Raw genomic sequence first — 16,054 nt, forward strand, 5'->3', positions numbered from 1 at the left:
CCACAATCCTCTAACTGCCTAATTAGACCATTAATAAAGATAAGATACAATAAAGGAGAGCTTTTCCCTCCCTGTCTGATTCTTTGCATGACGGGAAAACTGGTCGATATTAAACCTTGGTATGAATGTTTGAAGAAACTAGAGAATTACTGCCTAAGATCACATTACCATGGGGAGCGAGAATGATCTGCAACTCGTACTGAATATATCGCTTTTATAAACACGCTGAACTTCAATGAAAATAAGTAGTTTTTCTTACCTCACCATACAGAATGTTGACAAAATCAACAGGAAATGCCGGTAATGGAACGTACAATATACCGTGTATGTAGCGTACCCGCCGTAAATGCGACGTAGGCCTATACATTGGACACGGTGTATATGCACTTGTTCTGAAGCGGTAATATTGCGCGACTTTAGGAAACCAAATGGAAATTCTAACACAGTCCAAATCACTTTCCTATTAAACAAAGATGGCAGAAAACAGTGAATTATCATACAACAAATCACTGTTCTGACGTCACAATTATTACGTCATGGCGTCAAACGGCATAGCGGCGCGCTGGAAAAGAAACCGATTGAAAACGGGCAAATTTTTAATGAATGTCGTCAAGGATGTACTTCTTGGTAACGTGTTAGAATCGAAATAATATATCTCATTTAGTGATTTGCTCATGAATAAATCATTATTTGTCGTTCAGATGCGTATCATTATATCACTCGGGCTGCACCCTCGTGATATAATTCCTTCGCATCTGAACTCCAAACAATGACTTATTCAACGACAAATCACTGGATGAGATATATTATTTCTTAAATAATTTTAGGTATGTAATATTGAAAAATATTGCATGATCGCGGTCCATTGAAACAAAAACGAAAATATTTTAGGTAGATCTATGTAATAAGGAAAAATATTTCTTGCACACCGGACTGGCGTTTCCGTTGGTTTTACCCATGCCTGCAAAACCCATCTGGCATTCTCGTGCTGGTAATGACAATTAGCGCTTCATGCATTGATTATATATGGTATTGTATATGTGAACTAAGACAATATCAGGTACCTTGGCACCTTCTCTCCGTCCTTTATACATGTAGTATATTTCTCGGTCCAAAATACGTTATTTTACGTTATGGGGGCAAGGGACAGTTAAATTGAAAATTCCACAAATCTGCGCTGATACCAGTGCGAAAAAAATCATGAAAAATCCAATTTTGATAAATTCAAGGCAAGTGTTGAGCGAATGTATTGCATAGACTTAGCACTTCATTGTGTGACATTTTCAGCCTGCCGATTCTGTTGCTTCTGTGATAGAAACGTGTAAAACGCAGGTTTCAGCACACTAAATTTTGAGGCAAAAATGGCCCAAAATGCACACCTTGCGCGAACTGTACCGTATTATCTGCAAATGACTGACCTAAAATACAAGCATATATTTAAAGCATGTGGCCAGACAAAAATAATGGTGGGAAGAAATGTGTCTCATAACCGTTTACTTTTTCCGCTATTTTGAGCTGAATCTGGATGGACGAATGACCGTTTCCATTTCGTCTGAATTCCGTTACCTCAGGTAATACTTTAGACCCGGCCGTCTACACGGAGCTAGGAAAATCGACTAAAGTATATTTACTTTACACAATTAACTTGTACGCAGGAATCCTCAGTTCTATAAACATCATAAACAGCCAGTTGAATATAAATGCCTTTAAAGTGCATCTGTCTATTTTATTTAAAAAAACGTACCCGGGCCAAATGCGAAACTGGCCCCTGTCACTGAAAGAACATACCGTTACGCTACAACAGATAAAACTAAAGTGAAACTTTGTTATTGTGCTTCACTTAAACGTCTTAACTTCAGTTTACGGACGTTAATTTCCCGGCTCCCACGCTGGGCGTACATACTCTATCATAAGAAAGAGTACTGCAAATAAAGAATTTCTATTTGCTTTGAATTTCTATTATTATATGTAAAATACGGTATGCAACAAAAAAGATCTGTTAGAAACGCATAATTTTATAGGATGTGCAAGAAAAATTGCAGTCATGTGTTAAAGAATTAGATAGATCATTGCCTTTCAATATTACATCAAAGTATCCGCAGTATAAGAAACAAAATTAACTACATCAAAGAAAATTTTATGGATTATGACATTCTATGTTTCACTGAAACACACTTAACTACTGAAGTAAATAATAGTATATTGTCTCTGGATGGTTTTGATTATTTATTCAGGAAGGATAACACAGCACATTCAGGTGGATTTCTTGTTTATGCTTCATCTCATTTAAGACCCCAACGATTATTAGACTTGGAGAATTTCCTCCCAGAATCAGTATGGATTGAAATTAAAAACAAGAGCTGTCCATAAGACAGCCAAGCTCGACTATTCGAAATATTGTCACAGAAGCTGGAAATTATTACCCAAAATGTTAAATATCAAAAGAGTTTTAAGTTCAAAAGGGGACATATCAGAGTTATGGGACTTGATGCTATCAACTAGTTTTATAACCCCGAAGAAACATGTTAAGTTTCAATTCAATATCTGCATTAGTTTTGGGGATAGTAACTTGCATGTAAAACTTTAACCAGAATTTTCTAAGTCCAAAAGGGGGCATAATTTGCTCAAAATACATGTTAAGAGTTATGGAACTTGACCCAGTGAGGTAGGTAATTGATCTAGAAAAAGAATAAATAAGTTCCAAATCTATATGCCTTTTAGTAATAGCTGTATGTACTTGCACGCAAAACTTTAACCAGAATTTTCTAAGTCCAAAAGGGGGCATAATTTGGCCAAAATACATGCCAGAGTTATGGGACTTGACCCAGTGAGGTAGGTAATTGATCTAGAAAAAGAAAAAATAAGTTTCAAATCTATATGCCTTTTAGTAATAGCTGTATGTACTTGCACGCAAAACTTTAACCAGAATTTTCTAAGTCCAAAAGGGGGCATAATTTGGCCAAAATACATGCCAGAGTTATGGGACTTGACCCAGTGAGGTAGGTAATTGATCTAGAAAAAGAAAAAATAAGTTTCAAATCTATATGCCTTTTAGTAATAGCTGTATGTACTTGCACGCAAAACTTTAACCAGAATTTTCTAAGTCCAAAAGGGGGCATAATTTGGCCAAAATGAAGGTCAGAGTTATGGGACTTGGTGCTATCAACTAGTTTTATAACCCCGAAGACACATGTGAAGTTTCAATTCAATATCTGCATTAGTTTTGGAGATAGTAACTTGCATGTAAAACTTTAACCAGAATTTTTTAAGTCCAAAAGGGGCATAATTTGCTCAAAATACATGTTAGAGTTATGGAACTTGACCCAGTGAGGTTGGTAATTGACCTAGAAAAAGAATAAATAAGTTTCAAAGCTATATGCCTTTAAATGATAGCTGTATGTACTTGCATGCAAAAACTTAACCAAGGTGTGACGCCGACGCCGACGCCGACGCCAGGGTGAGTAGAATAGCTAGACTATTCTTCGAATAGTCGAGCTAATAAACATGATAAAAGTAGATCTTTTTTATATGTACAGTCTATAGACCACCACACTATACTGTAGACTTCTGGGACAAACTAAATATTTGTATTGAAAAGGCTTCAGAGAAAGTAAATAACATAATATTAGTCGGAGATATAAATGAGGACCAACTTAATTTGCTTAATAGAAAATTTAAAGATACTCTTAATCTGAATAATATGAGAAATATTATAGAAGAACCAACTCGTGTAAGTGACTATTGAAGTACATTAATTGATCCAATTGCCATTTCAAACAACATTATCACATATGAATCTGGTATTTTTGAAACAGACCGACTTATAAGTGATCACTATGCCACATATGCTCATATCAAAATTAATTTTAAATTTAGTGCTCCTTTTAAACGGCGTGTTCGGTAGTGATGGGCAAATCGGTTATATTTGCCAACCGATTAATCGGCATAATTGGACAAGCCAACCGATTCGATTAATCGGATATAATCGGATAATCGGTTGCTCTAGTTGCGCATCTAAGTTTACCTCACAGTGTATGTTTTATGTCATTACTTAAAAAAATGAACCACACAGACACAAAATATCCTATTTCTTTTGTATCCCTTCATAAACACGAGTAAGTTAACAGCATAAAAGTGAAGTATTTGTGAAGATAGTTAACTTCAAAACAGGTACTCGTCTTAATTATACAAGGGACTTTTCCAGTGATATTGTGTTATTAAATTAAACTTATTTATTAATCCTTAGTTAACGACTGGAATGATTTCAATCCCACAAAAGCAAAAAATGAAAATTCCTTTGCTAATATGATTGCGTAAGTCTTGCAATGCATACTGCCATACCAATGTCAAGAGTTTAGGTTGTTGGTTTTCCCGACTTAATTTTGTAAACCCATATATCTTCCAAAATCTGGGTGATCACAGATGACTTCAGTTTCTTTCGAGACTTTGGAGGAAGCCATTTACGTAGAGTAGTTTCCCTTGGCGTAACTGCCCCAAAGAACCGTAAATACCAGAAAGAAAAAGGTCAGAAACAACTACATTATCCGTTTAGGATGCCAAGTAATTAATCGGTCAGGGAAAAAGTGAAGTCGGCGATCGCGCTCATGAATGCAACGCCGACGATTATTCGATTGTCGCCGATTGTCGGCCCATCACTAGTGTTCGGAACTATAAAAATGCAGATTTTGATAAACTAAACCATACTATAAGATAAACAGACTGGTCATTTCTTTTAAATGGTTCAATTGATGAAGCTTTCTCATCTTTTGTCAGTAAATTTCTTGACATGGCTAAATCATGTATTCCAACCTACTTTGTAACAGTACGTCCCTGTGATAAGCCATGGTACAACTCCGAAATACGCAGAACATCAAGAAAACGCGATAGACTTAAACAAAAGGCTGTGCAATCAAATAATATTTCAGATTGGAATAACTTCAAACGAGTTAGAAATAAAGTAAATAATATGAAAAAGCATGCCCAAGAAATATTTTTTAATAACATTGAGTTTTCACTACATGATTTAAATAATACAAATCCTTCACAGTATTGGAAACTGGTAAAATTGCTTATTAAAGAAAATTCGACCAAATGCGACAAAATACCACCACTTAAGAATGAAGATACCTCTTATTCTTTTTCTGATGACGAAATAGCCAAAACCTTAAACAATTATTTTGTTTCAATATCTACAATTGATGACTCTCAGTCTGAACTTCCAGATTTTGTTTCAAAAACTGATGCCTCTATTAACAATATAAATATCACAGAACAAGAAATTTCTGATGTTCTCTCCAACTTAGTAATTAAAAAGGCAAGTGGACCTGATGAAATAAGCCATCGTATGCTGAAAGAAACTGCTAAAACATTATGTCAGCCTCTTTGCATTATTTTCAACAGGTCAATGCAAGAAACCTCATATCCAAGTAGTCTTAAACTAGCTAATGTAATGCCGTTGTTTAAAAAGGGTGACAAAGACATTCCATCCAACTACAGACCAATTTCATTAATCAGTTGTCTTGGTAAGACCATGGAAAGAGTAATCTTCAAACGCTTATACAATTATTTTCATTCAAATAACCTCATTTACAAAATATCAGTCAGGCTTTCTTCCTGGTCATTCAACTGTATATCAACTAATTGATATAATTATATCATCAAATTTGTAAAGCATTTGATGAGAAAAAAATCACTTGTATTGTCTTTTGTGATATATCAAAAGCATTTGACAGGGTTTGGCATTCTGGTCTTCTACACAAATTAAGACAATACGGTGTTACAGGCAAATCTAACAAATGGATTGAAAATTATCTTAGTGACAGAATGCAAAGAGTATTTGTAGGATCTTCATTTTCTGAAATAAAATATATAAATGCCTGCGTTCCTCAAGGCTCTGTGCTTGGCCCTTTCTTATTTCTAATTTATGTTAAGGCATCGCCTACAATGGCGGCCATTTGACTCAAAATTTTACATGCAAATTTTCATAAAAATAAAAGATGACTAAGTGGTAACAATAAAGTCAATAAATTTGTCATAATTATGTTTTAAATATCTATGTGAACAAATGCAAGTAAAAGGATGTGCATTTCACTACCTGTATTATGCCTTTATTCGATATTTTTCCATGACAAAATTTTGCAATTTTACGTGCAGTCAAACTCAATATATATTCAATACATTTCAAAGATAATTACAGCCAATTGTAAAGCAGACCGTGAAGAATAAAGTCTTCAGAAATTATTTTGAAATTTTACATGATTACTGAATTATACACAAAAATCCCAACACCATCAATTTATCCAATTTGTGTTACCTGTTCACACATAATTTACATGTATATAAACAGGTGATATTATAGGATTATGTATAGGTTTACCTGGCTACCTGTGGTCAGTAACGCATGTACAAACAACATTTTAAATTAAATTTACATGGGGTTGTCTTTTTGTGTCTAATGCAATAACTAGGAACAATTTCGACAAAAATCCATAAGAGTTTGCAGTATACATATTGTACTATGAAATTAACTAAATTTTGTCTTTGTAATATTTTTTATATTGGAGTTTGACTGCACATAAACTTTCAATATTTTGGGGTAAACTTTCGGTCAAAACGAGACTCAAACATTTTACAAGCAGCTTAATGTACTATAAATCATCATATGCTTCTAATGTTGATGTCAGATAATTTGACCAGCTGTTAAGGCTTTAGTGCAATTTTCAAGAGAAAAATACTCGGCCTGAAAATATGAACTGATAGTGAGTTGTGACTGTGGTGATGCCTTAATGACATAGCTGATTCAATTTAGTAAGTACTGCACGACTTTTTGCTGATGACAGCAGCCTTGCAGTATCATCTTTCGATACAAACAATTGAAGATATGCTTAATTCAGACCTTCAAAAAATTAATGAATGGTCAAAACAATGGTTGGTTTATTTTAATCCGCGCTAAAAACAGAGGTTGTTACGTTTTCCTTGGCTGATAGATCACTCCCAAAATTAGTCTTTAATAACACTAATCTGTCTCCTGTCCAGCACCATAAGCACCTAGGGGTAATGTTAAGTAATGATGGCTCTTGGCATGAACATATATCTAACATAACGTCTTCAGCATTGAAAGTCGTAGGTTCAATGCAAATGTTAAAATTCAAATTAAAACGTGCTACACTTAATCAAATATATATTTCCTATCTAAGACCTATTTTAGAATACGCATCCGTGGTTTGGGATAGCTGCACTGTTTTTGAAAAAGAATCCTTAGGAAAAATGCAATATGAAGCTGCAAGGGTAGTAACTGGTCTTACACGTTCTGTTTCAATCAATAGATGGTTAAATGAAATTGGCTGGGTGTCTCTTTCAGACAGACGTTAAATGCAAAAACTCATATTAGTATACAAAGAAAACATGGTCTATTACCAATATATCTTTCTGAGTTATTTCCGCCTGTGGTTAATGAAATTAATCCTTATAACCTGAGAAACAATTCAAACTTTTCATCAATTCCAAGACGGACAGAAATTTACTCCAAATCAGTGATACCCTCTTCTATTAAACTATGGAATGAACTAGACCAAAATACTAGAGATTCACCTACACTTTCAAACTTCAAATCATCATTACGGGACCATTTTAAATCACCGGATGTACCAGAATATTTTTTAAGTGGTGAAAGAATCGCTTCAGTTTACCATGCTCGAATCAGAAACCAATGCAGCAATTTAAATGCAGACATGTTTAAAATATTAATAAAAATCACTTAAGACAAAACCCTTCATGTTACTGTTGTAGTGGTGTTGAAGATGCTGAACATTATTTTTTCAAGTGTAAACAATTTACATTACAGAGGCGTAATTTATTCTTAGCAACTAGAATCTTTCATCCTTTGAGCTCAGATAAGCTATTGTTTGGAAACGAACAATTAACTGATGCTGAAAAGTTTTTAAACGAATTCATTTTTAAAGAGACCCAAAAATTCATCAAAGATTCAAATTCTAAAGCTATTAAACTTAACAGTTATCAATCATCAAGTTGTAGCCAGACCAGAACTCGAACCTGAGACCTTCCTATAACTTTGCTGTGATAAAGTCTTAGGCTGCTCTTCCATCTGAGCTACCTGGCTAATTTGCAGCTATCAGCTGATAAATTACAAACTCAATTTCTTAGCTATCCTTGTTAACAAATTACAATAATTACATGTTACAACACACCCATGCCCATAATTCTACTTTTTCATTTATCATAACAAAAAGAGTAAAAGAGTAAGCTACTTAGAACACACTGTCTACGTTTATCTTTCCACAGCACTAGATAATTTATAAAAATAAATGCAATGTCCGCTGAAAACAAATATATTGTTTAGGTACACAGATCTAAAAAATAACCATGAATTTTTCATATGAAAGTTATCATTTTTTATGTATATTTAGCTTGACGGCACTTTTCTATGTCCTGAAAGTCTAAAATCAGATGACTTGAGACTGTATATAAGTAAATTAACTGAAAATTTCCCGCTTACCTTCGAAATCTTTCGAAATAATTATGTAATCCAAACAAGAAAACAAGGAAGTAACATGTACACGTGTTCTAAACCAGTTTATGTCGTTAAAAGAGTACGAATGTACCTTAAAATTATCGTTATCGTCTCGAGTAATTGAACTCTGTCACCAATAAACGCTTAACCAGGGTTCGGCAGTATTAAGGGGGCATTTGACAAACAGACAATCTAATCATCTTTCTTCTTTTCCTACTCTCATTTTCAAAATTAATTTATCTTGTCATTACGTAGTTATACATTTTCTACGCTGTAATAAATCTACCATTATACAATAATTGCAAGACAAGTATCGGAACAGATATATATGTGAAATTGTGACGTTTTGGGGAGGGCTGTCGCTAATGTTGTTAAAACTTGTAGCCCGACCCATTTGCACTATATATATATGTATACATATGTGTTGTTTTCATTCATGTCTGTAATAGTTGCAATAAAATATTATTAAACTAAACTAACTGGATAGATATATCTATGGAAGCGTATATCGTACATACTGATGACGATATCATGTCGTCTATTTTGAGATGCAGTAAGACGACATGTGCACATATAATGTGTCATGTTGTCAAAACAGAACTAAACTTGCCGCACTAGTTACACGACTTTATTACTTAAATTAAACGACAAAATCACATATTGTAGATGCCGACTTATACTTATAAAACAAGGCAACATAAATTTTATCGACAAAGACTGTTTATCTATGTTTTTTCACAAAAAGTTTCAACATAAAACTTTCCGACATGACCAGAAATTCTAGTCGTTTAAACATAAAGCTTTGTCACACCCTGTATGGCTCTCTTCGATAAGGAGCACGTATTCGCAAAAATTGGAGCTATAAACGGAACACATGTAGCCCCGTTCCACATTTAGCTCCCCGGTCTTGTAATGAAACATTGACCACGTAGTTGTTAATTCATTTAAGTAATTTAAGATATTGAGCTTAATTTCTAAAGAGCGACTTAAAATATAGAATATACCGTTTCCGCATTCTACGTTCAGTAATGTGTGTGATTTGGCTCTAGGATTTGCTATCAACATTCAAGTTTATATAGTTAAAAACGAATACCGAGCTGCAATGCCAAGCTCGCCCATCGGCATCCATTTTTATATGGATGCCAGGCTTACTCTTTCATAGTAATAAATGAATGTCGAGCTTTAATGCGAAATTAAGCTACCGGCACCTGAGGGTCATGCTCAATGTGTCACGACATTGTCTCTAAGACATATTTTTTTCGCATTTACAGACAATGACAGACCGGTCAGAAAATTTAAGTTACCCATCGTAGATGCATCATCGCGTGTTTTTTAAAGAAGGTAACTGCGTTATTTCTGGGAAAAGACACATTCGGGATGTTTCTGTTTGGGCTTCTACACATACAAAACTAGAACTATGTCGATAGCATACGGATGTCCCTACTTTGTCACTTTTTTCACAGAACAAAGGCAATGATATTCTCCTTTGAGATTTCATGAATTCTGTGTTAAATCTGGCTTACTGTTTACAATATTTCACATATGATGTCTAAAATCTTTTGGAAGGATCGTTACTTAACCCCTCTTTGCCAGTCAATACTTCTGTACAGTTTTGCGACTTTGGGGGCAATTACTTTATTTCGTCAAGGACTCTAATTCTGTAGTTACTGGTCCGATACACAAATAAAGACATCACTTACACCTAATTAATACAAAAATAAAGTCATCACTTATACCTAATTAACATTTGTGTCGAATTTGGTTCACAATGTTCAGAAGATGGATGCTTTTCATAGTATGATCAAATATGTATTTGGACTAGATCAAGGGCCACAACTGCCAGTCCAGATACAAAAGTTTAAACTCATGTGCCTAACTTCATTTATCATTTTTATAAAGTTTGGTGATTGTCAATCAAACGGTACCCATTTTCAGGAGATACGTATCCAAGTACGCTCACTCTCTAACTTATTCGTATGCACGGACAGAGAGGAGAGAATCTTTATGTCTCCCTCTCTTCCCAAAGGGGTTGAAATCATATGTCCAAATAACACTCTGACACATACTATTTTACATTACTGTTGTAGCATAGTGAGTCATACTCGGATTTGCACCTGCTTGCGTTCTTATACATCTCCTCTATAGCAAGGAGCTATATACAAAATCGTGCTCCGAATAGAGCTCCCCATGGAGCTATATCCGCAGGGAGCCATATAGGGTGTGACATAGCCTCACCTCATTTGATTGTTGGAGTATCTGAATAAAACTTAGTAGAACTATATATCACTATACTGGGAATGTGTCTGTGCAAGTTTCAGACATATTGCCTATTGATAAACACAAGTGTTTCTGCCCTTTATACTTATACATATGTATAGACTTTGCTTTGCAAACCATAAATATCCATTTCTGCTGAAACTGCGATATTGTGTTCAAACTTGGTGTATACATAGCTTTCTTGGAGGCATGCGTTCTGGTTGCTGGGGTCATGGTCAATGTCACTATTATAAACAAGAACTGCGTTTGAGAAACACGCATGCCCCAAAAATGGCACACATGACAAAAAAATATAAATGACACTTTTTTATTTTTAATTATTGTAAAAATGACCCAGAGGACTCCAGAGCATCTAAATAGTACTTTCTAATTATAAAGAAGAACATTTAGTTTTAAAAGAAATTCGTTCCGACTGGTACTTGAACCTCCACTCTTCAAAATTTGTTCATTGTTCTTTAGCCCAACACCACAGACCACAGTACCATAGCAGATTTCGTTGTAAAATTGATATGTTATAGAAGCGGAAAAGTAAAGTTCATGACATTTTGTACTGAACATAGTTCAAAATGAATGTACTTATGCTAGAGAAATGTTTCTTGTGCACTGCACTTCCTCTATTAAAATTATTCTCTGATCTTAATCCAAATATTGTAAGATGACCTTCTATAATAATCGAGACAATAGATGGACAAAGAAAAAGGGAAAAGAAATAACTCAACAATAACTAGGGCTAGAGTTATGGTTCTGGGTACTTCACTCTTTCTTGTCGCCATCTACCTATATTCCAAGTTTAAAGTTAATCCCTTGCGTAGTTTCCAAGTTAAGCTCCGGACAAGCAAAGTGAAAGGAAAAATGAGAAAGGGGAATAACTAAAAATTTACTAAAGCTGGAGTAATGGTTTCTAGGTATTGCACTCCTCCTTGTTGCCATCTATTTATATTCCAAGTTTGAAGCCAATCTCTTGCATAGTTTATGAGTTATGCTACGGACAAGCAAAGCGTAAGTAAAAATAAGAAAGGGGAATAACTCAAAAATACTAAGCTGAAGTTACGGTTACTGGACATTGTACTCCTTTTTTGTCGACATCTACCTATATTCAAAGTTTGAAGTCAATCCCTTGAATAGTTTCTTAAGTTATGCTCTGGACAAGCAAAGTGGTGACGGACGGACAGATAGACGGATTGAAAAATGGACGGACGGTTCAATTACTGTATACCAAAACAATGATTCTGACATTTTTCCGCAATGGTTTAAGTTGTTAAGTTATCAAAATGTATGTCGGAATACTAGGATAATATATATAATTAGGGAAAATATAAACCGCGAAGACGTGTTAATGTATGTCGACATATCCTTATTATGAAAATGTCGGAATAATATATGTAGCGAAGGTAAGAACATATTAGCATGCCGCAAAACTTTAAGTCGCGATACTGAAATATTATGTAGACAAGAGATGTTAATTATGTCGACATGATGTGTTGTATTGAAGCATGTCGACATACCATAACATGTTTTCCCTACATGAACACGCCAGCAGGATGTACGATATACGCTTCCATACATATCCGTTCTGAGGGCACTTGAGTACGAGTTAAGACGTCTCAGGCTCCTAATTACATTCGCAGGTAATAATGAGTATCATGTGCGGACAAAATGAGCAATACGTCTGCACATGATGACGGAACTATTTGTTACGAAATAGCCAATTTATTTGCAAAGTTCTGAAAGTAATGCTTCACGATCCTGATTATAAATACAATATTGATTACCGGCGTACGTACCACAATGTATTTAGTAAGTGTGAATGTAAAAGCTACTTTGAGACCATTTAGTAACAATGAAACGTTCTACGTCTCATAACTGTATTAATAGAATGATTTGCACGAAGTTCACGTGGTTGGGGGGTGAGGGAGGGGGGGAGGGGATGTAAGACACCAGGTCGTAACGTCGTTGTGGATCTTCAAAAAGTTTAGTTATTAGCAGTGGATCGAAGGACTTGCACATTATGGTTTTAATGATCAGAATTAAAGCAAGGGGCCACTGTTTATTGGAAAATCAGCTAGTCATACAAATGTAGGCCTATCAGTAATAAAGAGAGGAGGTAACAGAGTACCTTTATTTAGTAAATACGTATAAGCCACCAGGTCGTTGTGGATCTTTAAAAAGGTTAGTTATTTGCAGTGGATCGAAGGACTTGCACATTATGGTTTTAATGGTCAGAATTAAAGCAAGGGGCCACTGCTTATTGGAAAATCAGCTAGTCATACAACTGTAGGCCTATCAGTAATAAAGTGAGAGGAGGTAACATAGTACTTTTATTTAGTAAATACGTATACGGGATTACTATTTTTACCTATTATTGCCGTTTTTCTGCATATTTTATTAAAATGGTTTTGGTTAAACATAATAAACAAAATATAAGGAATTATTAGCAATATATTACCAATTTTATTATATTTTTCGGAAGAAACTCCTGTTTTAAATTTTTCAATTTCTGCTTTTTTGATGTTGTTGTTGTTGTTGTTTTATCAACTTTTATCATTCAATATGAAAAATTATGTCTTGTCATAATAAGATATTGAAATAATACTTAATTAAAAGATATATCAATAAGAGCTGTCCGTAAGAGAGCGCGATCGACTTTTCTCAGTGCTTGACTCAGAATTAGAGCTTTGCCAGTGAAAAAAAAATCCAAGTTAAGAAGGGACATAACTCTGTCAATATTTAAATCAGAGTTTTAGGAATTGTGTCTACTGGTGTAGACTTTGATAGTAAGTAACTATTTTGAGTTTCAAGTTAAAAGCTTTAATAGTAACAGAGATATTTTACTTTATCAAAAATTTTGACAAAAATTCTAAGCTAAAAAGGGGCATAATTCTGTCAAAATTCAAATCAGAGTTATGGAGATATTTTCTCCTGGTGTAGACTTTGATGGTAAATAAGCATTTTAAGTTTCAAGTCAAAAGCTTTGATAACAGAGATATTTGATTTTATCAAAAACTTTAACAAAAAAAATCTAAGTTAAAATGGGCATAATTCTGTGAAAATTCAAATCAGAGTAATGGGAATTGTTTTTTTCTGGTGTAGACTTTGATGGTAAATAAGCATTTTAAGTTTCAAGTCAAAAGCTTTGATAGTAACAGGGATATTTGACTTTAACAAAAACTTTAACCAAAAATTCTAAGATAAAAAGGGGCATAATTCTTTCAAAATTCAAATCATAGTTATGGGGATTCTTTCACCTGATGTAGACTTTGATAGTAAATAACTATTATAAGTTTCAAGTCAATAGCTTTGATAGTAACAGAGATATTTGACTTTATAATAAACTTAAACCAACGCCGACGCCGACGCCGACACTGGGGCGAGTGCAATAGCTAGAAGATACTTTTTCTTCGAAAAGTCGAGCTAAAAAGAACAAACATCGAGGGTTGTGCGATATTCGGGCGTTTTGAACTTCCTTTGTTGATTACATTTGCATTTCTTGAATATCCCATGTAAAATGTCATTGGTCTTGTAATATTCAAGCCTGCACTTTATTATTTCATGTGCAACATTCAGACGTGGCGAGCGAGATTGTCGTAATAATTGCATGGCTTTGAAATTCAGTATATTATTTGTTGCGTCAAGGCTTTTTGAGATTTTTAAATTATTTTTTTTTTTATTATTGTCTTTTGTTCAGGTGAAATTCTAAACTATTTTATAAAATGTCATATTTGATGAACACACTGAAGACAACTGTAAGATTTTGTCTTGTCTCAATATAGAGGTTTGGGTAGTATGGTAGCAAACAAATGAGGACAAAAAAATACACATTTAAACCAAACCGCTGAACTATTTTGTCTTCTATTTATCCCGCCATCAAATAGCTAATTTTCTTTTTTACGATTTGCAGGACGTTTGGCTGCCAGCGAATACCCATGTGAGTCGGCTGGTGAGGAGCAATATCAGTGCAGTTATGGGTGTTGTGAAGAAGACGGCACGGTCACCTGTTGCAAGTTATTACCAGTTGATGTACGAACAATTGTCATAGGGATAGGATTTCTATGTACGGCTGTTTTACTGATTGCCGTTATGGCAAAAATCGGCCAAGAGACTGAGGAAAACGATAAAGATATCCAGACGACTGGAAATAAAGATGAAGATAACCAAACGCTTGAAAAAAAAGATGAAAGTGGCTCGGATAAAAACGATGCGAGGTGTTGCTTTTGCAGTATTACAAGAAATTCTTTTAACTGTAACCCTACGTTTAATCTTTGTCCACGCAAGTAATGCCTATTTTCAAGGTTTTAATTGTATATGATCATTGATTTTCATCAAGAGTACAGTTATTTAACTTGGCAAAATATTACCTTAAGTAAAAGAAACGAAAGACTTACTTTGTTAGATGTTAAGAGATAAGAGTTTTTGAACAAAAGAATGATTCCGTCATAGGCCTTTTATTCCAACCGAATTTCCGGATACTGCTTTGTAAAGTAAATCTATGCTAATTAAAAAACTATTGTGCTACTTTTATTGGTATAGTATATGAGACAGTTTTATATAAATACTTCTATGAAGCATTTGTTAAGAATCGTTGTGCGTTTGTTAATGATTGTTGTATGTTGAGCATCACGTTGTTATGCCTACCAAATTGTTACAACATGATTGTATTAAATTTCTAACCCACTCTACAACTCTTTTAAAGGTACAATGCTCTGTCGTCTCAATTCAGTGAACAACACTAAACCTATGACATATTCTAATATGCGTGTCTCTGTTAAGACACACTTACTGACGTTAACGTGCAGTGACGTCAAAGTTTTAGTTACGACAAAGAAATAGCGCTTCTATATTTTATCTAGTGCTTTAGAATTAAGGACATATTAGAATCGAAATAATGTATAGCAAAACCATGTTTTAACACTATTTATACACTCGGGCGGTAATTCGTCGTACCAATAATTCAATAAGCAACACTAAACTTATTACAAAGTACGTAGGTCTGGAACAAACATCTATAAACAGTATCTTATATTTTCAGTTTCATACTTTGATGATTTATTTTCCCCAAAACATCGTTTTCAGTGGCAGATAACTCTTTTTTCAATACCGGTGACGTATGATTTTTATTGAAAAATTTAGTTTCTTAGATGATTGTCCTTAAATATCCATAGTATGAAGAAATTCTGTTAATTGGAACAATGTCAATAAGCTCATATACAGGGAATTTTAGCGTACGTCTTGAAAAATTAATGTGTTTAA

General features: G+C 34.3%; 1 protein-coding gene across 1 annotated transcript in view; it reads left to right on the forward strand.

Annotated features, from left to right (window-relative positions):
* The window catches only part of LOC128551677 (uncharacterized), a 40,414-nt gene extending 24,964 nt beyond the window's left edge, over positions 1-15,450 (forward strand). The window contains exon 2 of the mRNA XM_053532578.1: positions 14,706-15,450. Coding sequence (XP_053388553.1) covers positions 14,706-15,082 — 377 coding nt within the window. The 3' untranslated portion in view covers positions 15,083-15,450. The remainder of the gene's footprint in view (positions 1-14,705) is intronic.
* The last annotated feature ends 604 nt before the right edge of the window (positions 15,451-16,054 follow it).

This window comes from Mercenaria mercenaria, unplaced genomic scaffold (assembly GCF_021730395.1).
Source record: "Mercenaria mercenaria strain notata unplaced genomic scaffold, MADL_Memer_1 contig_154, whole genome shotgun sequence".
Classification (NCBI taxonomy): domain Eukaryota; kingdom Metazoa; phylum Mollusca; class Bivalvia; order Venerida; family Veneridae; genus Mercenaria; species Mercenaria mercenaria.